Source organism: Bufo gargarizans, chromosome 5 (assembly GCF_014858855.1).
Source record: "Bufo gargarizans isolate SCDJY-AF-19 chromosome 5, ASM1485885v1, whole genome shotgun sequence".
NCBI lineage: Eukaryota > Metazoa > Chordata > Amphibia > Anura > Bufonidae > Bufo > Bufo gargarizans.
Window position 1 is genome coordinate 210,369,286 of NC_058084.1, and position 22,256 is coordinate 210,391,541.

Consider the following 22,256-nt stretch of genomic DNA (forward strand, 5'->3'; position numbering starts at 1 on the left):
TCCCTTCAGCAAATGGCATTTATCATGTAGACAAAGTTAATACAAGCCACATACTAATGTATTGTGATTGTCCATATTTCCTCCTTTGCTGGTTTATTTCATTTTTCCAGCACATTATACACTACTCAATTCCAGGGGTAACGACCACCCTGCAATCCAGCAGCAGTGGTCGTGCTTGCACACTATAGGAAAAAGCTCCAGCCTACAGTACGTGCACACCCATCTGGGGCACAATTCAAGTGAACGGAGCTTAGCCCCACCCAGGCCAGTTGATACAAGTCGTAACGTCACTGGGCCAGCCGTAAACAGTGAGAAGGCTGCGGTGCTGCTGGAGCACCGCCACCGCTGCCTTCTCAAACAGCTGATCGGCAGGGGTCCTGGGTGTCGAACCCCCGCTGGTCAGATGCTGATGATCTATCTAGAGGATAGATCATCTGTTTAAACAAACTGCATAACCCCTTTAACTTTCTATACTTTATAAATTCCATTTGCTCAAGAGAAAAAAAAACTTTAAGGGCTTATATACAGTGGCACTAGCTGAATCTCCTATCTCCCAGACAGGAAAAAAGGAATAAGGGCAAATGATTAATCTACATGATAGGCTGATACCTTCAGAAAAGAGGATGTGTGTCATTGATATACCCTATGAAATACAGAGCGGATTGCAATAACTGTTCACAACGTATAGATATCTGAGGAGATAAAACAATGTTGTATCTCTGCATTTTGGTTGCTCTGTTTCTATCAGGTAAGTCCTAATGCCAGAATCAATGATAAATGTTATGCTTGACCTCCTCATGCTTGTTTCATCCCCATATCTCTTATTTTACCTACAGTAGATGCACAGACTACCATAGACCAAGAGCTGCCTTCTCTAGTAAAGGTTAGAGGTGACCGGTCAACAGCTCGTATACCGTGTGAGATTAGCCAGCAGACATCCTATGTTCATTGGTATGTACAAAAACAAAATCAAGTAATTAAAAGGATTCTATATTTTGGAGAAGGAAAAGATAATTATGAAGATGGATTTGACTCAAGAAAATATGACACTACTCCAAGAGAAAACAAATATACACTGACCATTTATGATGTAAAAGATGATGACAGTGGTATCTATTACTGTGCATATTGGGTCAGGGTCAGGTCCCCTAGCTTCCACACTGATATAACATCACAGAAATCCTGTACAATTAGTCAGGAAACATTATATGAAGGCTAGTAAGAGTGAGTTCACACCACTGTTATACTGTATATTTCCATTGTTTGCCTCCATTAGAGGGGTTTGTATGCACAGCGATATTTTACATTTTTATCCAATGTGTGAGAGAGAATCTAAATTGCACATCCTCATTACTATGCTTTTGATGCAGCAACTGTTTTAATTTTAAGCAAGATAAACAATGGCTATACAGCACTTCTTATCATAAATTTGCTATGCACTATTAGGAGGCATTAGTATACAGTTTGATCAAAGAGCATAGGCCCACTTACCACGACAAGGTCGCCTCCTTTTAAGTGGGGACCTACTCTAACTATGGTGCGGCGCCGTGCGGCGACCATCGCGCCCCCACACCGCTCCAGCAGGCAATGGGACCCAGTAGCCACACAGCACCCACTGTGCAGAAAAGCCACCAAGGCCCTGGGTCCCACTACTCCACCAGCACGGCACAAAAGCAGCGACGGCCGCCGCCCAGCACCGCATGTGAACTGGTGCAAAGAGCTCACCTGTTCACAGCCTCTCAGGAACACCAACTGAGATTTGGTAGGAATTTTAAACCCTATGCAGACTTCTGCAGATTAAAAGCACCTGAGCCGAATGGGGAGGAGTGCTGATCCAGAGAGGGGGGAAGTTTTTACAATACTCACTACAGTTTTGAAAAGGAAATGGTAAAGTGGGCATGTCAACTGATTTAAACCAAAATTCTGTGAGTTTTCAATGGTCTCAATCTTAGGTTCATTTACACATCCGCACGGACACCAGCCATGGTTGTGCCGCATTTTGCAGACCACACATGGCCGACACTATAATAGAAATGCCTATTCTTGTCCGTGGCCGCAGACAAGAATAGGACATGCTCTATCTTTTTTGTGGGGCCGCAAAACAGAAGTGCAGATTCAGACAGCACACGGTGTCAGGGCCGTCTTTAATATTGATTGGACCCTGGGCAAAAATTTACTTGGGCCCCCTGGATCCCGCCTTCCCACACCTTAGCAGGCAATCACGCCCTCCACCACAAAACACACAAAAAAATTCACACATCTGGTAGAGAACAGTGAATGACTGTAAATACTTCCAGTTCTGAAGACTCCAGCAGCTCAGAAATCAGGATCAGTGCTCTGGGCAGCTGGAAGTGGGCACCGCTCTGCAGGAAGGAGACCAGGGCTCGGCTCACCCTAGCGTTACAGTGCACTCCAGCACCCCACGGTATGCAGTATAGCACCCTATAGTATACAGCAACCCACAGTATGCAGTATAGCGCCCTATAGTATACAGCAACCCACAGTATGCAGTATAGCACCCTATAGTATACAGCACCACACAGTATGCAGTATAGCACCCCACATTATACAGTATACAGCACCCCACAGTATATAGTAGAGCAGTATAGCAGCCCACAATATACAGCACCCCACAGTATACAACACCTCACAGTATACAGTAGAGCAGTATAGCACCTCACTGTATACAGCACCCCAAACCATACAGCCCCCCACACTATACAGTACAGCAGTATAACACTCCACAATTTACAGCACTCACAGTATACAACCCCCACAGTATACAGCCCCCCACAGTATACAGCCCCCCACTATACAGTACAGCACTCCACAATATACAGCTCCCACAATATACAACCCCCACAGTATACAGCCTCCCACAGTATACAGGCCCCCCACAGTATACAGGCCCCCACAGTATACAGCCCCCCACAGTATACAGGCACCCACAGTATACAGCCCCCCACAGTTTACAGGCCCCCCACTATACAGTAGTTTACAGTATATTAGTATAACAGCCCCTGTTACCTTTTTTTGATGTAATCTTCACTAAAAAAGCTCCACAGTTAAGGCAAACTTCTACACAACACTCCTGTTAGGACCTTGATGACTTCATAGCCACGTGACCAGTAATATTGCTAGGTTACTGGTCACATGGTGATGATGTCATCTAAGGTCCTAGAGAATTACAGCTCTTACAGTACGCTGCCTGTAGTGCTGGCAGGCATGGCATGGCAGCACCTCCTGTGTAGCTGACAGCCTAACACCCGGGCAGTGGCTAGCAGGGCTCAAGAGACAGCTGCCTTGGGCCCCCCAGGAGCAACTGGGCCCGGGGCAGCTGCCCCTTTTGCCCCTTGTTAAAGACGGCCCTGCACGGTGTGCTGTCCGCATCTTTTGCAGCCCCATAGAAATGAATGGGTCCGCACCCGTTTCGCAAAATTGCAGAACGGATGCAGACCCATTCATGCGGACGTATGACTGGACCCTTACTCAAGTATAGGCATGTAGTAAAAATGGGAAGAACATGTCAAAACAGTATTACACTAAAAAATGCACCAAAAAAACTTAATGCAACATTTCATACATTTGACAAAAGAGCACTGCCTTGCCTAGAGGCTGCATGAAGAACAACTGTAGCCCAAGATTGACAAGCAGATTGGACATGGACCAGGAAAACGGTTGCATGCATGTGGCCTAAAGGCTAGGGTCAGAGAAACCTCTGATCTCTGCAGTTTAACACATTAGATGCTGTAGTTAATAGTGAACTGTCAGCCTATTGGCTAACAAAGGTCCTCAGATCTGCAATAGGTATCTACTAAGGATGAGCAAAGTTTTGAAAAATTTGATTTGCCAAAATTCACAAATACATTTTATTGGTTCTGGATTAATTTGTCACGAATCACTATAGAATAAATCAGGTATACCCAGGCCACTCTGCCTAATCATATTCTTCCCACCTGGTGGCCCAATCTCAGTGTGAAGACTTGGAAGTTAATTCTTTCCTGACCACCACAGTAAATTTAAGTCGGTGGCTGGGCATTTAAAAATGGCGCCATCTACATCCGTATGTCCGTTAAATTGCACCCGCAAAATAATAGAGCATGTTCTATACTTGTATGTTTTACGGACAAGGATAGTACTGTTCTATAGATGGCCAGTGTACATGTGTATCCGCAATTTGCAGACAGCAAAAATGGATATGACCATATGCATCAGCCCTTATTATTTTGCCTGTCAGTGATACATCATCAGGCAATAATGCTCTACAATGTTACCGGTTTATCCACATGTAATGGATTTGCTGCGGGTTTTACATCTGGATTTACAGACAAAAAATCTACAGTAGATTACAGTACCAGAAAAGTGAATGAGATTTGCAGAAATCTCATTCACACGCCGTGTAAATCTGAAGCATGTCAATTTCTGCTGTGGTGCTGTTGCAGATTTTTAACAAATTTTGACTTCTACCATTACTTAGCATTATTGAAATTCAGAAGGGAAATCTGCACAATTTTCAGAATTGAACTCACAAGCAAATCTGCAAAAAAAATCCACATGAATTTGCTACTACAGATTTCCTTTTTAGAACTGAGAAAAAAATCTGCAGTATCAAATCCCTTATGGATGTACCCATAATATTCTAAAGGATTATATAAACTATCAAATGACTGCAGCTTCAAGTTCCCTTGTCAGACAAAAAATGTATAATTTAGTTTAATAATATTTTATTTTATTGTTTAACTCCTATGTGTACCATGAAGTAACTTTACATTGTTGGTGTCCAAAGAGTGTATGGAGAATGGCTCAGAAGCTTGTTCAGGTATAACTCAGATCTTGGTTGTTTATGCGCCAACTCCGCCTACTCCCCCCAACCCCCAGATGCCAGTCAATAATGATGGCAGCATCTGATTGGTAAGTTAGATTCCTATACCATGTAAGACTTTGCTGGCTTATCTGATACTGTAACAACATAAAAAAATCCACACTGATGTGGCCTAAAACTAGTATTCTTTTTGTATGGTGTAACAGTGTGAAATCTACCAAAAAAGCTGATCAGTTGTGCAGGCCCATAGGCCATATTAGCAAAAGAAAAATAAGCACAGCTCACCCAGAGGCAAATTATGTGAACAGAGTCCTTGGCCAGTGTAGGGCGGCACAGGTCCTTCACTGGACCCCTGGTATACAATATGTTCAAGAATAGTAGGATAATCCAGCATTCAGTTAATAAAACATAACTTTTAATTTAACATGTTAAAACTCCATGGCATTCTCCTGCTGACATGGTTCACACATGTAGTTAGTTACACAAGGAAAACATGTCAGCAAGGGAAGTTTTTTTTTTTAAATCAAACTATTTTTATAGATTTTTACAGTTAAAAATTACAGTACAACTTGAATAATACAGTGACTTCTGTGAAACCCCTCCCACCCTTCTCTGTGCAGTGTCCTCCCCCATCCCAACAGACATACGTATACGCCTTGAATCCACTTTCAAGGTATCCACTATATTCCCTACCACTATGACCTCCATTTCAGCGACTATTATTCCTTCCTCTCTGAGTGGAACTCAATACTCTCTTAGTATCTAACAACCTTGCCCTCGTCAATTCCTGGGAGGCTAAGCCAGAATTAAGAATCCAGGTCTCCCATTGTTTCGAGATACTGAGTGGCGTTGTCTAGAATGACTAAGATGTGTTGATGCCCTCTGGCGGACTTTGGTACTGGGCCTATGAGGTCCCTAGCTATTCGGTCAAACGGTACTTCGATTATCGGGAGAAGTACTAGGGGACTATGGAAATGTGGCTGGGGTCTAGTTATCTGGCAGTTCGGGCAAGACTTACAAAACTCTTCCACTTCTTTGAATATGCTGGGCCAGTAAAACCACTGTAGAATACGGTTCTGAGTTTTCTGCAGCTCCAGTTGACCCCTGAGAACGTGTTGGTGGGCTAGATCTAACACAAGCTTGCGATAAACCACCAACTGTTCAATAGATCTCCCCTCAGTTGTCTTTTTTCTAAAGTGAATAACCCTAATTTTGATAATCTTTCAGGGTACTGTAGTTGCCCCATTCCAGTTATTACTTTAGTTGCCCTCCTCTGGACCCTCTACAGCTCTGCTATGTCTGCCTTGTTCACAGGAGCCCAGAACTGTACACAGTACTCCATGTGTGGTCTGACTAACTCATTGAGGATTTAACAAGTGAGTGGGCCAGTCCTATAGTATTGATACCCAAGCCGGATGGGACTTTGCGTTTTTGTAACGACTTTGGAAAACTTAATGAGATTTCCAGCTGATTGAGAGGTTAGGACAAGCCCGGTATTTTTCTGTTTTGGACCTCACCAAAGGGTACTGGAATGTGCCCTTAACGGAGGCTGCCAAAGAGAAAAATGCCTTCATCACACCTGAGGGGCTGTATCAATATAAGGTCTTACCCTTTGGTCTCCATGGCGCCCCTGACACTTTTCAGCGACTAATGGACATTGTGCTTTGTCCATATCGTCGGTACGCTTCGGCTTACCTGGACGATATTGTCATCCACAGTACCAACTGGGAAAGTCACCTACCCAAGGTGCAGGCTATTATGGACTCCCTTAGGAAAGCTGGCCTAACCACTAACCCAAAAAATGTGCAATAGGGTTAGAAGAGACTAAGTACCTGGGGTATGTCATTGGGCGCGGAGTCATAGAACCCCCAAGTGAACAAAATAGAGGCAATACAGAATTGGCCCCGACCTGTCACCACTAGGCAAATAAAGTAATTCCTGGGAATGGTGGGCTATTACATGAAGTTTGTTCCCCACTTTGCTACTCTAGCCACGCCCTTGACAGGACTCTTGAAGGGACACTACTCAACGATGGTTCGCTGGGATGATCGGGTGGAAGAGGCTTTCTCCGCTTTGAAGGCGGCCTCGGTTTTGGTGATGCCCGACTTCAAAAAGGAGTTTATAGTACAGACCGATGCCTCAGAAGTAGGCCTTGGTGCTGTACTGTCTCAAGAAGTCAACGGGGAGGAGCATCCTGTTGTCTTCCTCAGCCGTAAGCTCGCCCCAGCCGAGACCCGGTATGGTATAGTGGAGAGAGAGTGCCTGGCATCAAGTGGGCACTAGAATCTCTCCACTATTATTTATTGCAGAGAAAATTCCGGCTGGTGACTGACCACCCTTTTCAAGTGGATGAGCCAGGCCAAGGACAGAAATGCCCATGTCACCCGATGGTTTCTCTTCCTACAAAACATTATGTTTTTGATAGAACACAGAGCAGGCCGGTTACAGGAAAACGCGGATGCCCTGTCGCAGGTAAACTGTCTGGCGTATGTGACACAGTGAGAGGTTTGGTCTGGGAAAACAGGTATTTTCCTCTCAGCATGTGCTGCTGGGCTGATTTATAGCCAAGTGATGTCAAATACTGGACCGGATTTTAAGTAACGGTCCTGGTTTTGGCAGCACCTGGCTGTCCTTAAATAGGCAGCTGGCAGCTTTGTGTCTGGATGAAGGCTTGCTACCTGTTTGGCGTGCTGCTGTGCTCTTTGAGGCAGAATTGCCGCATGGTGTGAATTACTACCAACACCGCAAGGTGACTTTTTGCTTGTTTATGACTGCTTGTTTTCACTTGCCTAAAGTGTGAATAAAACACTGAACTGTTTGATCCAAAGAACTGTTGTTGCCTCTATACTGCGTTCACTAATCCGGTCTACCAGAGCGAAACCCCACACCATTTATTTCCATTCAGTTTTTCCAAAAAAGCCAAAAGCTTAAAATGTCCACATTTCCCAAAAATGAATACCTTAGGTAGGTTGACATTTTATAAACTTGTCACTTTGTGAGTGTTTCTAATATTTTTGTACTGTACAACATCTGTTCTGGCATTATGGTGCCATAGTAATAGAAAAGTCTCCAAAATGCGCTCCAATCCTTTGAAGTTTTGTGATGAGCCCAAACAAGATGTATAAAGCACATATACAATATCATTCAAAAGACAGAAGTACCATATATGAATATGTGGTAATGTGTGTTTTTTCAAGGCCACCTGGTGAATGTGAAAATTAGGCCACTGAATCAAAAATTTAGGGAAAGAAGCTATTTTAATTTTTCTCCATGTAATTTCATCCAGCTTTCCTTAAAAAAGACAAAGAGGAACATTTATCAAACTGGTGTAAAGAAAACTGGCTAAATTGCTCATAGCAACTATTTCACCTTTCATTTTCCAATGGAGCTATGAAAAATGAAAGGTGGATTCTGATCGGTTGCTATTAGCAATTAAGCCAGTTTTTCTTCATGTCAGTTTGATAAACCTACCTCAAAATGTCTACATTTCCCAAAGATAAATAACTTAGGGGGTCAACATTTAAACAATAGTCACTTTGATGGTGTTTCTAATGTTTTGACACTGTACAATATCTGGCCTTGCAGCATGGTGCCATAATACCAACAACAGAAAAATAGGGCTCCAAAATCTATAATAATTTCTACTCATTTCAAGTTTTGCTGTGAGCTCAGCCATTAGGTAAATTGCACAAATACCACCTATTGTCACAGTACGAATATACAGTCGTGGCCAAAAGTTTTGAGAATTACATAAATATTGGAAATTGGAAAAGTTGCTGCTTAAGTTTTTATAATAGCAATTTGCATATACTCCAGAATGTTATGAAGAGTGATCAGATGAATTGCATAGTCCAACTTTGCCATGAAAATTAACTTAATCCCCAAAAAAACCTTTCCACTGCATTTTATTGCTGTCATTAAAGGACCTGCTAAGAACATTTCAGTAATCGTTGTGTTAACTCAGGTGAGAATGTTGATGAGCACAAGGCTGGAGATCATTATGTCAGGCTGGTTGGGTTAAAATGGCAGACTTGACATGTTAAAAGGAGGGTGATGCTTGAAATCATTGTTCTTCCATTGTTAACCATGGTGACCTGCAAAGAAACGCGTGCAGCCATCATTGCGTTGCATAAAAATAGCTTCACAGGCAAGGATATTGTGGCTACTAAGATTGCACCTCAATCAACAATTTATAGGATCATCAAGAACTTCAAGGAAAGAGGTTCAATTCTTGTTAAGAAGGCTTCAGGGCGTCCAAGAAAGTCCAGCAAGCTTCAGGATCGTCTCCTAAAGAGGATTCAGCTGCGGGATCGGAGTGCCACCAGTGCAGAGCTTGCTCAGGAATGTTGACATTTTGGGTCCATGGCCTGGAAACTCCCCAGATCTTAATCCCATTGAGAACTTGTGGTCAATCCTCAAGAGGCGGGTGGACAAACAAAAACCCACTAATTCTGACAAACTCCAAGAAGTGATTATGAAAGAATGGGTTGCTATCAGTCAGGAATTGGCACATAAGTTGATTGAGAGCATGCCCAGTCAAAATGCAGAGGTCCTGAAAAAGAAGGGCCAACACTGCAAATACTGAATCTTTGTATAAAATGTCATGTAATTGTCGAAAAAAGCCTTTGAAACGTATGAAGTGTGTGTAATTATATTTCACTACATCACAGAAACAACTGAAACAAAGAACTAAAAGCAGTTTAGCAGCAAACTTTGTGAAAACTAATATTTGTGTCATTCTCAAAACTTTTGGCCACGACTGTACAGCAATGGTTTTAGTAATGTTTTGTCTTCAAATCATTTTTAATAGTTTGGAAAAATGATAAAATATATTATTTTCATAATTTTAACATTTTTTCACTACAATATTTTTAAAAATATTACATATGTCATCTCATGGCACAACAGAAAGGTCTAATGTGTTCTGTGAAAAATACTATCAAATACATATGGCCTTGAATTAAATAGTTATTTGCAGTTACGGTAGATACGCCCATTGCTAAAATTGAAAACATCGCCTGGTAAGCAAGGGATGCAAACCCTCTGGTAATGAAGTGGTTAAAAATATTTCTCCAATATAAGTCCCATATTTGGAGAAACTTTTACATATGGTGCCCTGGGCACACGTTACAAACCAGGGTAATGTTCACAGAAGTCAGACCCCCATGATCAGAAATATGATAGTATATCCTAGCAATATGAGACCAGTTTTTATATTAGGAAAATTGCTTTTTTTGCATGCAAATAGCTGTATTTTTTATGGCTTTACGATAATCCAAATTAGCCATGCATAAAAGCGAAGCACTTCAATTAATCTGAATTAAATTTAACCTCAATGTGATGCATGAAAAGAAGACTCCTGATTGGCTGATTCAGTTCACAGTTCAGAAAATCCAGCATTGGCTAAACAGTCCTCTCATCATAATAAACCTTTTTTCAGCACAGAGCAGCTGCATCACATCAAAGTAAGACTACTGTTTTCACACTAAAAGCCACATTTGACAGTAGAACGTTTCACAACTCATTCAAATGTGCTTTATATATTTTTGTAAGGGAAAGTTGCACAGTGTTAATGTCAAAGTATTCGGATCTGGAACCAAGCTTGTCGTAACATGTAAGTGATAATTCAAGTTCTCTGACGTTTGGCTAGAACTACCTATCTAAAACGACGTGTGTAAACCCATCCACGAGCTACTATGTAAAATACAAAAACACTCCTGTTTATCACAGCTTCCTTTATATCATAATTATACAGAAAGTTTTATATTACCATGAAGTGCAGAGATATTCTCCATCTAGTGCTGGACACCAACATTTATAGAAAATTGTGGAGTAACTTAAAGTGACTTACATTGAAAGATTTTTATCTTGTGCTCTATTTCTAAAATAATTTTTGCTGGATACCACATCGTCTGCAAAAAACTTATCGAAATGACGCACAATGTTCATGTTTCTTTAGTTTTTATGCAACCTAGCTACTGGAGTGAGATTACACAAAAGTATGTAGCATGCCCCGTCTACCTTTCAGCAGACTTTTACAAACTGACGTGCATGGTACAAATGTCTCTAATTTTGGAGTAAATGGTTAATTAATGTGACCCGCTGCAGATAAGACAATTCTGTAGTAAATGGAACCAGAAAACAAGGCACAAATACATTAAAGGGGTTGTCTCAGTTCAGCAAATGGCATTTATCATGTAGACAAGTGCCTTGTATTAACTTTGTTTTCATGATAAATGCCATTTGCTGAAGTAACACAACCCCTTATATAATGTTAAAAAATGTGGGCCAATGGGTAAGTTTATTAAAGTAGTAAGGTTTTAATTAAAGTTAATGGTTGATACATGTTTAATCATTAGTTCTTTCAAATAGTTTAGATCAGATGCAACACAAAAAATACACTGAAAAACTAAATGTGATTTTTAGTATATTTTATCCATTAATAGGTCTATTCATATTTATGTATAGTCACCATGATATATTTTTTTCACACCAAGGTTAATGTGGTATAAAATGAAAACAAAAATGATAAAAATTATTTTTTCAATGTGTGTTGTATTGTACGCTCTAATGAAGCATTGTAATCCATTCCGGAAGGTTAAATGGACATAATATACATTTAAAAAAGAAGTTAATAACAAAGAAGAGAAATACTGTAGTCTGTGACAGAGGCCTTAGTTTAGTCAGGATCCTTTTTTATTTTATTTTTTGTCTTATTATACAAATTCATGTGTAATTGAAATGGTTTCAGGATGTACAATATCTAAGCAGATACATTTCAAGAAATCGAAAAAAAATTAAGCACTAGTTTAATAAAATATTTATGAAAGAAATATTCAACAATATATAATGAAAAAGTAAATTGCAACGTAAGAAAACAATACAAGCATTTCTTTAAAATGGCTTGCTATTGATTTTTAAATAAATTGTCACAAAAAGTAGTTTTTTTTAAATCCTATATAAAAAAAGATATACTGGCATGGTCACAAACTACATATATACATATAAAATGACTACAATTTACTTAAAAGCAAAAATATTCTTTTAGCTTCAACAGATCAAAGGGCAAAAGAACCACATGTGACTATCTTAGCTTCATCCAAGAGTGATCTGAGGACAAAAAAGTCTGCAACTTTACTGTGCAACCTGCAGAATTTCTTCCCTGATGCAATTAAAGTGGAATGGACCGATGGAAGTAACAATAAGCTGGAATCAGAACAGGGGACAATCATAACAGATGCATCCAGCGACTTGTCCTCATTGTACAGCTGGATTACAATAAAGCAGTCTGATATTGGCAGCACATATAAATGCAAGTACAAACATGAGGGAAATGGAAATCAGTGGAAAGAAGAAACGTATAACACAGGTACATTTTATCTTTATATTTTCTATTATTTCCAAACATCTATCACTGTCAAATAGTACTTAAAATGTCTTCTGAAGGTAGCTCCAGCAGAGGCTGTGTGGAAACCGCGCATATAAATTACATGTGCTTTCTTGACACTGCGGCCGCATGAAGGAAGAGCGGACTGCAACACACAGATGGACAAAAAACACCACATAAATGACACATTAAAGTGTTCAATTTTGGCACACAGTTGCACTTTAAACCATGCCCCCTTTCATTACCCTTGTCAAGTGGGAAGAAGGAGCGTCTAAAACCTTTAATAAATGTGGTGTATTTGCAATAGTAAATTTGTCACTGTCATTTTAGAGCTTCAAACATTCTGCATTGATATGGAGTTAAATAAAACTATTCTAGCTGCCTGGAGCCACCACTGTCACAGTATGCAGGAATGCCCTTGTGCATGCACTAAGTGATTGGAATTTTTTTACCCTTATGCATAATTTATTTCACTTATCCATTATAAATACAGCTTAGGATATGGTATGGAGTACAATTCCAGCTGAGTGAGAGTTCTTGAATGCAGCTTAGGGAGGAACTGGCTCCCCTTAAGGAGACCAGCTGTGTATGTAGACAATGATAGTGCTCCTTGGGAAAACAATAACAATAGTTTAGACCCTTAAAATATCACATGACTGACTTTCACATAGAGGCACTTTAGAATTTATCATTGGTGAGGCTGCATGCATTATAGCATCACTAATCATGTCATAACCTGTCGGTTTACCTGCTTAGGGGTCAGGCATCATCTATTGTCTGCAACTGCTCTTCTACAACTACATGCAGTGTTAGGACTTGCAAGAACGCAGAACCTTTTGGTTTTGTAAAGTAAAGTATCGCCACCCCACACATACTGATCTTAAATAATAATATTCACTTCATTCCTGTGATCTGCTAAGATGATGTCAGCTTCTTCTGTTCCGGCTAGTATATTTGACCCTGTCCATTTCTCTGCCCTGGTCTCTGCTTGTCTTCTGTTGCTGACTGTACTCTGCCTACTACAACCTCCCTGTGCCTCAGTTTGACTTCCTCCTGCCAACTTGGTGTCAAGTCTGCTCAGTTTTTCATCAACCGTACTCCTGGTGTAGCTACCTGAGGATTCCCTGAAGCAAAGTCAAGATACCTATATTGAGATTAAAGGGGGTATAACAGAGAATCACTCAGAATCCATTGCCAGGCTTAGCCCAAAGTCAAAACTGTAGCAACTTAGAGGTCCACACCATCTCCAGTAGTAAGGCCAACACCTACATAACTTTAGTGAGGAGTCGCTTTTTTCACAGAATTTAAAGCACACAAAAAAACACTGAAAAACTCCATCTACGTTGTGATTTTTTAGTAAATTTTGGGTAACTATTAATCTATTTTTCAATGGGTACTGTACCTCTAGTTGTAACAACTATGACACAGTGAGGGGTTTTGTCTGGGAAGGCAGGTAGTTTCCACGTAAGGTCAAATACCGGACCAGAGTTTAAATGATGGTCTGGGTTTTGGCAGCATCTGGCTGTCTTTAAATAGGTCTCTGTGTTGGGATCTGAGGTTTTGTGCTGGACTGGAGAGTTGAGACCCATGTGCAGGGATGACAGGCCCCTAAAGCCTGCTGTGGACTACTGGAGGCAGAACTGCCAACAAGGTGTTCATATAGAAAGTTCATATAGGTGCAATATGAACTTTCTATTGTGTGTGAATTAACACCAAAGACTGCAAAGTGACATGTTGTTTTGTGCAACTGCCGCAAGTGTCAATAAACACTGAAGTTTAAGTTAAGAACTTGAATTTTTGACTCTGTACTGCGTCCGCTGAAACTCCACAATTAGTGGAGGATGCGGTAAAACACAGTGAGGCTGGCGTGAAGGCCGAATTTTTTTTTTTTTTTCCAGGTACGGTTTTATGTCTTACATCAAACCAGTGAGATTACAACCCATGTCCCTCGACAAAATGAAAGCTGTTGTGAAAGCCCTCGTAGATAGAGATGGCCTAGCGGTTCACCCGGTTGTCATTTCGCAGAAAACTTTGCTCGTTTGCGATTTGCCAAACATGTGAACATATGACGATATTCACACGCGCAATATTTTTTTGCATAGCGCCAAACATTGACCTATGACGAATCCATCAAGTGGGACAGGACAGCTAATTGAGACGTTTCAGCACATGGACACACCCCCTACCCTATAAATAAACCTGATCTGGCAGTCATTTTACATTCCGTTTTTTCCAGTGTAGGGAGAGGTTGATGTGTGGAGCAGGGACAGACTGTTAATGACACCAAAAGCTAGCTAATAGGGCCACAAAAGTCCTTTTAAGGACTGGTATAGGTTTGCTATTGATAGGTGTGACATACAGAGGGGTGTGATATACCTATAATATACCTTCTAACATATAAAGTATATTATCGAGCATTTGTATTGTGCAGAAGCTGTGTGTGGTTCTGCTGAGATACCGCAGCTAGATAGAGGGACAAACGGTATTGGAATAAGTAATTTCAACAGGTGTGATATACCTGTTGCCCCCCAAAAAACAGATTAAGGGGTGCGATATACCTGCTTCCACAAAATACTGATTGTGGGGTGTGATACACCGGCTTCCACAAAATATTGATTGAGGCCTGAGATACACCAGCACAAGTGAATGGTGCCCACTGCGAACTTGCGGTTTGCGATCATTTAATCGTGTTTACGAATCGTCCCGGCCGATGTTCGTCCATCACTACTCGTGGAGGCTAACCTGCAGCAGCGGGAGGCTAATAAGCAGCAGAAAGAAACAAACCAGCTGCTGTTAGAAAATGCAATGGCTTTACAGGCGGCAGTAGCATCCCAGAGCATCCACGATGCCCGGAAAGCGGTCCGTGCGGTGATCCCTAAGATGACCCTCTCAGATGACATTGAAAACTATCTGGCAGTGATCGTAAAGGTGGTCGTTGCTTCGTTCCTGGCATCCGGACCCCAGCAGGTGTATTTCAACTTACCGGATGAACAAGCAGACGATTACCCAACAGTAAAGGGTGAGATTCTGGCAAGACTGGGGGTGAATGTGTTGGTCCGGGCCCAGCGGGTGCATCAGTGGGAGTTTAACCCTGCTGAAACCTGAGAGACCTCAGTATTATGATCTATTACACCTGTTGCAAAAATGGCTTCAGCCTGATGTGCTGAGTTCCACTGCTATACCGGACCATCTGTTGGATGATGTATTATGGAGGACTTTGCCATACCCTCTACAGCACTGGATCGGCCAGGTCTCTCCTTGTAATGCCCTTGAGATGGTGGACCTGGTGGAACGCTATGAGGCTACCAGGAATCTACAGGGGGTTTATTTGGGAGTGGGGCAGTCAAACCCCGGAAATCTCCACCCCAGACCCGGCGACTTGTGCCCCCTACGGACCTGGCTCCAATAGTCTGCTGACAGTGGCAGGAGCTTGGCCACTTAAGGGCTGACTGTCCCCATCAGGGTGAGCCCATGGACACTAACTATGGTTACCGCCACTCATTATATGCCAGGAAGCTGTGTGCCTCCGGTACCCCAGAGACTATAGACAACAACTACTTGTGCCAGGTGGAAGAAGGAGACACTCTGGCGGAGGCGTTGCTGGACTCAGGGAGTCTGGTGTCCCTAGTAAGGGCTACACTGGTACGGCCCGCTGAGTATACTGGCCGGAAAGTCAGGGTAATGTGTATTTATGGAGACTTAAAAGACTACCCCACCGCTATGGTGTCTCTATCCACGGTTGTCGGCAGATTAACCCACGAGGTGGCCGTCGCCACCAATCTATATTATAAACTTAAATTCGTGTTAGATCTAGCCCATCAACACATTCTCGGGTGTCATCTGGCCCATTTCACCTGGCGCTTTTACTGGCCCATCATATCCAGAGAGGTGGAAGAATGTTGTAAGTCTTGCCCGACCTGCCAGATAACTAGCCCCCAGCCACATTTCCGTAGTCCCCTAGTACCTCTCCAGATTATTGAAGTACAGTTTGACTGATAGGCCCAGTACCGAAGTCCGCCAGAGGGCATCAACTCATCTTAGTCACTGCGACATACCTCAGCCAAACTCATGGCTAAGGAGTTAATGGAGATGTTTTGCCGAGTAGGACTACCTAAAGAGGTTTTGACCGACCAGGGGACCCCTTTTATGTCCAAGCTGATGAGGAAACTCTGTAAGTTGCTGCACATAAAACAACTACGGACGTCCGTTTACCATCCGCAACAGGACGGTCTGGTAGAAAGGTTTAACCAAACATTATAAAATATGTTGAAAAGGGTAGTGTCTAGAGATGGGAAGGACTGGGACTTCCTTCTGCCCTATCTCATGTTCGCAGTGCGAGAGGTACACCAGGCCTCTACTGAGTTCTCGCCTTTCAAAAGTGCTATACGGCAGACACCCTCGCGGTCTCTTGGACATGGCCAAAGAGGCATGGAAACAAGAACTCACTCCACATAAAAGTGTCATTGAGTACATAACCCAGATGCAAGATCAGATAGAGACAGTGTTGCCTCTTGTCAGGGAGCATATGAAGGCAGCTCAGCGAGCCCAGAGTCGGGTCTATAATCGGCAGGCTCGGGTCCGGTTCTTTAACCCGGGTGATCGGATTTTGATTCTGGTGCTGACCGTGGACAGTAAATTCCTGGCTAGGTGGCAGGGGACCTGCAAGGTACACCAGCCAGGGTGGCAAAAGCCAGATCAGGTTTACCATGTGAATTTACTCAAACCGTGGATAGTTAGGGAAACTGTGGATAGGGAAACCTGTACTGAAGACATCCCGCAGCAGGGTTTTCTAGAAGAAGAGGTTCCGGCCCCTCTGTCTGATGCAAGAGAAGCAGCTGTCACAGTAAAAATTGCTGACGACCTCGCCTTTAAACAGACTCAGAAGGCCAGGGAGTTCGTTAATTGGAACACAGATGGGTTCTTGGGCCTCACTAGATGCAACTTCCATAATCAAGCATGATATTGTCACTGAGCCTCAGGCAAAAGTCAGGTTAAAAGCATATTGGGTACCCGAAGCTAGGCAACAAGCCATCTTGGAGGAGGTGCAGCTAATGTTGCAGCTATACGTCATTGAGGAGTCAAAAAGGGAATGGGCCTGTCCTATAGTATTGATACCCAAGCCAGATGGGACGTTACGGTTCTGTAACTATTTTCGCAAACTAAATGAGATTTCCAGATTTGATGCGAATCCTAGGCCTTAGGTGGATGAGCTTATTGAGAGGTTAGGCCAAGCCCGGTATTTTTCTGCTTTGGACCTCCCCAAAGGGTACTGGCAGGTACCGTTAACGGAGGCTGCCAAAGAGAAAACTGCCTTCATCACACCAGAGGGGCTGTATCAGTATTAGGTATTACAGTATTAGGTGTTACACTTTGGTCTGCATGACACCCCCGCCACCTTTCAACGGCTCATGGACATTGTGCTGTGTATACACCATCAGTACGCTTCAGCTTACCTGGATGATATTGTCATCCACAGTACCGACTGGGAAAGTCACCTACCCATGGTGCAGGCTATAGTGGACTGACCGCTAACACAAAAAAAATGTGCGATAGGGTTGGAAGAGACTAAGTACCTGGGGTATGTCATTGGGCGTGGAGTCATCAAACCCCAAGTAAACAAAATAGAGGCGATAAGAAATTGGTGACCTGTTACCACTAGGCAAGTAAAGTCATTCCTGGGAATGGTGGACTTCTAAATGAGATTTGTTCCCCACTTTGCTAAGGTGCCTGCCATTGACAGGGCTCTTGAAGGGACACAAGTCAGTGATGGTTTACTGGGATGATCGGGCGGAAGAGGCATTCTCTGCTTTGAAGTCGGCCCTGTGTGAGTCCCTGGTTTTGGTGACGCCCGACTTCAAAAGGGAGTTTATAGTACAGACCGATGCCTCCAAAGTAGGCCTCGGTGCTGTACTGTCTCGGGTAGTTAACGGGGAGAAGCATCCCGTTGTCTTCCTCAGCCATAAACTCACCCCAGCTGAGACCAGGCATAGTATAGTGGAGAGAGAGTAACTAGCCATCAAGTGGGCACTCAAGTCTCTCCGCTATTATTAGTTGGGGAGAAAGTTCCGCCTGGTGACTGACCACTCCCCTCTCAAGTGGAAGATCCAGGCCAAAGAGAGAAATGTCTGATTCACCAGGTGGTTCCTGTCCTTACAAAACTTTAAGTTCTCCGCAGAACACAGGGCAGGCCGGTTGCAGGGAAACAAGGATGCCCTGTCCCGAGTATAATGTATGACATGTGTTTATCCCAGCAGGGTTGAACAAAGGTGGGAGGTATGTAAGAAGGTATAAGGAACCATCATGGATAATAGTTACGTGTCACCGAGGTTCCTGGCTTTGGTGGAGTAAGAGCTGGTACTTAGCATGGCTGTAGAGCTGATCTGGGACGGCTCTTACTGGGAGTAGTCAAAGTGCTGGGTGGGTGACTACTACCCATGTTCCAGGCCGGGTTTTGCCAGGTAAAAAAACAGCCAGCACTGCCAGGTGGAGAGGATTGCCTTTGTCTGACAGTGGAGCTCAGGAGGTCTGTGTGCTGGGACCTGAGGCCTGTGCTGGGCTGGAGAGCGGAGACTCGTGTGTCAGGGGAACAGGTTGTCTAAAGCCTGTATTTAAACTTTCTGAGGCAGAACTGCCACCAAGGTGACTTTTGTTATATTAACTTGCCATTGGGTGTGAAGTAACACCAACACTGCAAAAGTGACGTTTTGTTTTTGGCATCATGTGTGAATAAACACTGAAGTTTGAATTACGAACTTGTATTTTGCCTCTGTACTGCGCCTGCTTATCCTAACTACCAGAGCGAATCCCCACACTACATTATAGTAAAAAGGGTTGTCATATTGTTATTCCCCACACAAAGGCACAACGTTATTGCAACTGATAGAGCCCTCCCAACCTCTGGGCCCAATAGCCAGTGATTTAAAAATGTATATTACTGCTAATGGTTAGTGATGAGCGGGAGGTGCCATATTCGATTACGCGAATATTCGATTGAATATTCGTCTTATATTCGTCTAAATCGAATATTTCCTATGGCTATGGCTAGGCTAATATGTGTATTTTACGAATATTCGCTATATTGCTATAACTTTGTTTTTTAGAATATTCGTAGTTGAAGTTATAGCAATATAGAGAATATTCATAAAATACACATATACAGCCTAGCCACCGACTGGAATGGACGTGTGAGACTGCTGCTCCTCCATAAAACACCTCTAAACTGCCTTTAATAGCAAACAGAATTACCCCAAAGATGGGCAAACACAGCAAAGAACGCTCAGGGGACCCCCCCAGTACCCCAAAGTTTATGGGAAGTCAGTCTGACCTGCAGAAATACTGGAAACCTCAGACAGACCGGGTAGCCGGTACTGACCCCATCATGGTGCTGAGAGCGGGAAACTCAGGAGACCCAGCTTCAGACCTAGAAAGCCTGACAGGGAGCGATAATGGAGATCCTGCAACATCCCTCATCACCAAGGCCTTTTTAAAAATACACATATACACCGTAATTTAGCTAATATAGCGCTATAATCATTTTTTTTTTGTCTAATTTTTTTTTGCCTCTACTGAACTTCAGCTTTGGAAAAAATGTACACTATAAAAAAAATACTATAGCACTATATTAGCTAAATTGCAGTTATATGTGTATTTTACGAATATTCGCTATATTGCTATAACTTCGTTTTTTAGAATATTCGTAATATGCTAAAAGACGAAGTTATAGCAATATAGCGAATATATTCATTATTTAGAATATTCATCTTTTTTTTTTCTTCAATGTGTACTGTTATTCCACTTTGGCATACTGCTCCCCGACAAGGTCCCCGTCACCATGGGAATGCCTGTGGGGTTAGAATATACCATCGGATCTGAGTTTTCATGATCTCAGGGAAAACTCAGATCCGATGGTATTTTCTAACCCACAGGCGTTCCCATGGTGACGGTGACGCTTGTTGGGGAGGAGTATGCGAACAACTGTACAGATAGGAAAAAATAATGTGAAAATTCTAAATAACGAATATATTCACTATATTGCTACAGTATATATTAGTTTTTTAGAATATTGATCTTTTTTTTCCATATGAAAACATGATTCCTTCCTGCTTAGGTTGCTTGTGGGCCAATGACTCATTGACCCACAAGGGGCAGCAGGAAGGAATCATGTTTTCAGATGTTAAAAAATGACGAATATTCGATATAGCGAATATATAGCACTATATTCGTAATATTCGCAAATTTACAAAGTTGCAATATTCACAATTAATATTTGCTATTCGAATATTCGAGCTCAACACTACTAATGGTAGCACTTATATAAATAACATTTTATCAGGGAATCAAAGTGCTATTTAGCCTTTTTTATTCTGTAATAAGTAAACCTGCTATCTTATTTCTCAGTTATTCTAATTAATTGTACTTTACAGAACATTTGAATGTTGAAGATCTCATGGATCAGGCAGATCAAACAGATATCAGTAATTGCATTTATACTCCAGGTAACTATATTTGGACAAATTTAATCTTCTACATGTATCTATAGCTTATATCTGAATGTCTTCTCTTTTTAAAAAAGATATGGTGAAACTTCTTTAAGATGACCAAACTAAACTGAAAAGTGTTCCACTAAAAAGATGATCTTCATAAAGAAGAAATCCAGTATATGGTGGAATTAAATTCTGTCAAGGGAAATCTGGTCTGATAACAAGGTGGTCTTCTTAAAGGGGTTTTACTATACTGTATATTTCAATACATCAGTCAGAAAAAAAAAAAACTAAACTGCTTAATTTGCAAGAACTTACATTCCCTTAAAGGGGTTGTCCGGGTTCAGAGCTGAACCCGGACATACCCTTATTTTCACCCCGGCAGCATCCCTGAGCCTAGCATGGGAGCATCTCATGCTCTGATGCGCTCCTGTGCCCTACGCTAAATCGCGCAGGGCACGGGCTCTTTTGCTTTCAATAACACACTGCCGGGCGGTAACTTCCGCCCGGCAGTGTGTTCGGTGACGTCACCGGCTCTGAGGGCCGGGCTTTAGCTCTGCCCTAGCCATTTTACTGGCTAGGGCAGAGCTAAATCCCGCCCTTCAGTGCTGGTGACGTCACCGGGGTTCCTGTCAGACCCATGGAGAGCCCCGGTACGTCACCGGAACTCCTAAAAATGCCTTTGCCCTGTGCAATTTAGCGCAGGGCAAAGGAGAGCATCGGAGCATGAACTGCTCCGTTGCTCATGTCAGGGGGGCTGCCGGGGTAAAAATGGAGGGATATCCGAGTTCAGCTCTGAACCCGGACAACCCCTTTAAATGGGAAGCATGTAAGGCTCACTTTACATTTGCAGCAAAGTTATCCAGCAGGTTGTTCTGGCAGAGAACAATCTGTTGGTGTTCTCCAGATGTGGCATAGCCATATAGTGCTGTGTGCCGACCAGCCCCATTGACTATCATGGCATCTGGCTGCTCCCCAGCATAAATTCTGGGATTCAGACAGACAAAAACTGTTGCATACAGCAATTTATGTTTTACTGGTTCCTGGCATCTATAATGGGGTCTGACAGGCACGTGACACTATCCAACTCTGCTGGATCCGGAGAACATCATCAGGCTGTTCTGGCAAAGAACAGCCTGCCAATGTTTTCTGGATCTGATACAGCCGGAGAGCTTTGCCACAAGTGTGAAGTTGGCCTAATACTACATTTGTGGCTGCAGTTTGCCCTGACAATACCATATGAAGTTGAAGTTGTGATGATCAGCTAATTGCCAGGCTACCTTTCTTTTCAAACAAGGATAATCTATGATGGTTTGACAACCCCTTTAGGACTTTACACAGAACAATAGTCTTTCAATCCACTACTTCTGCAAAACTTGTATTTAGATATTTTCAGTACAATCATAATTCCGTATTTACTTTTTTAGTATTTTTATGATATGCTTCTAGAAGTATTTTCTATGAAAATTAATGTATAGCTGTAGCAATCGCTAACATGACAGATGGCATGCTACATATTACTGCAGAACTCTGTTCTAACAGTAAGACTATTAGAACATTACGCTAC

General features: G+C 42.4%; 1 protein-coding gene across 1 annotated transcript; it reads left to right on the top strand.

Moving 5' to 3' along the window:
- Positions 1-708: 708 nt before the first annotated feature.
- On the top strand, positions 709-20,748 carry LOC122939385 (immunoglobulin kappa light chain-like). Its single transcript, XM_044295453.1, has 5 exons — positions 709-748; positions 837-1,132; positions 10,376-10,436; positions 11,871-12,191; positions 20,633-20,748. Exons 1-5 carry the CDS (start codon positions 709-711, stop codon positions 20,746-20,748), a joined length of 834 nt encoding a protein of 277 aa, XP_044151388.1.
- Positions 20,749-22,256: the final 1,508 nt, after the last annotated feature.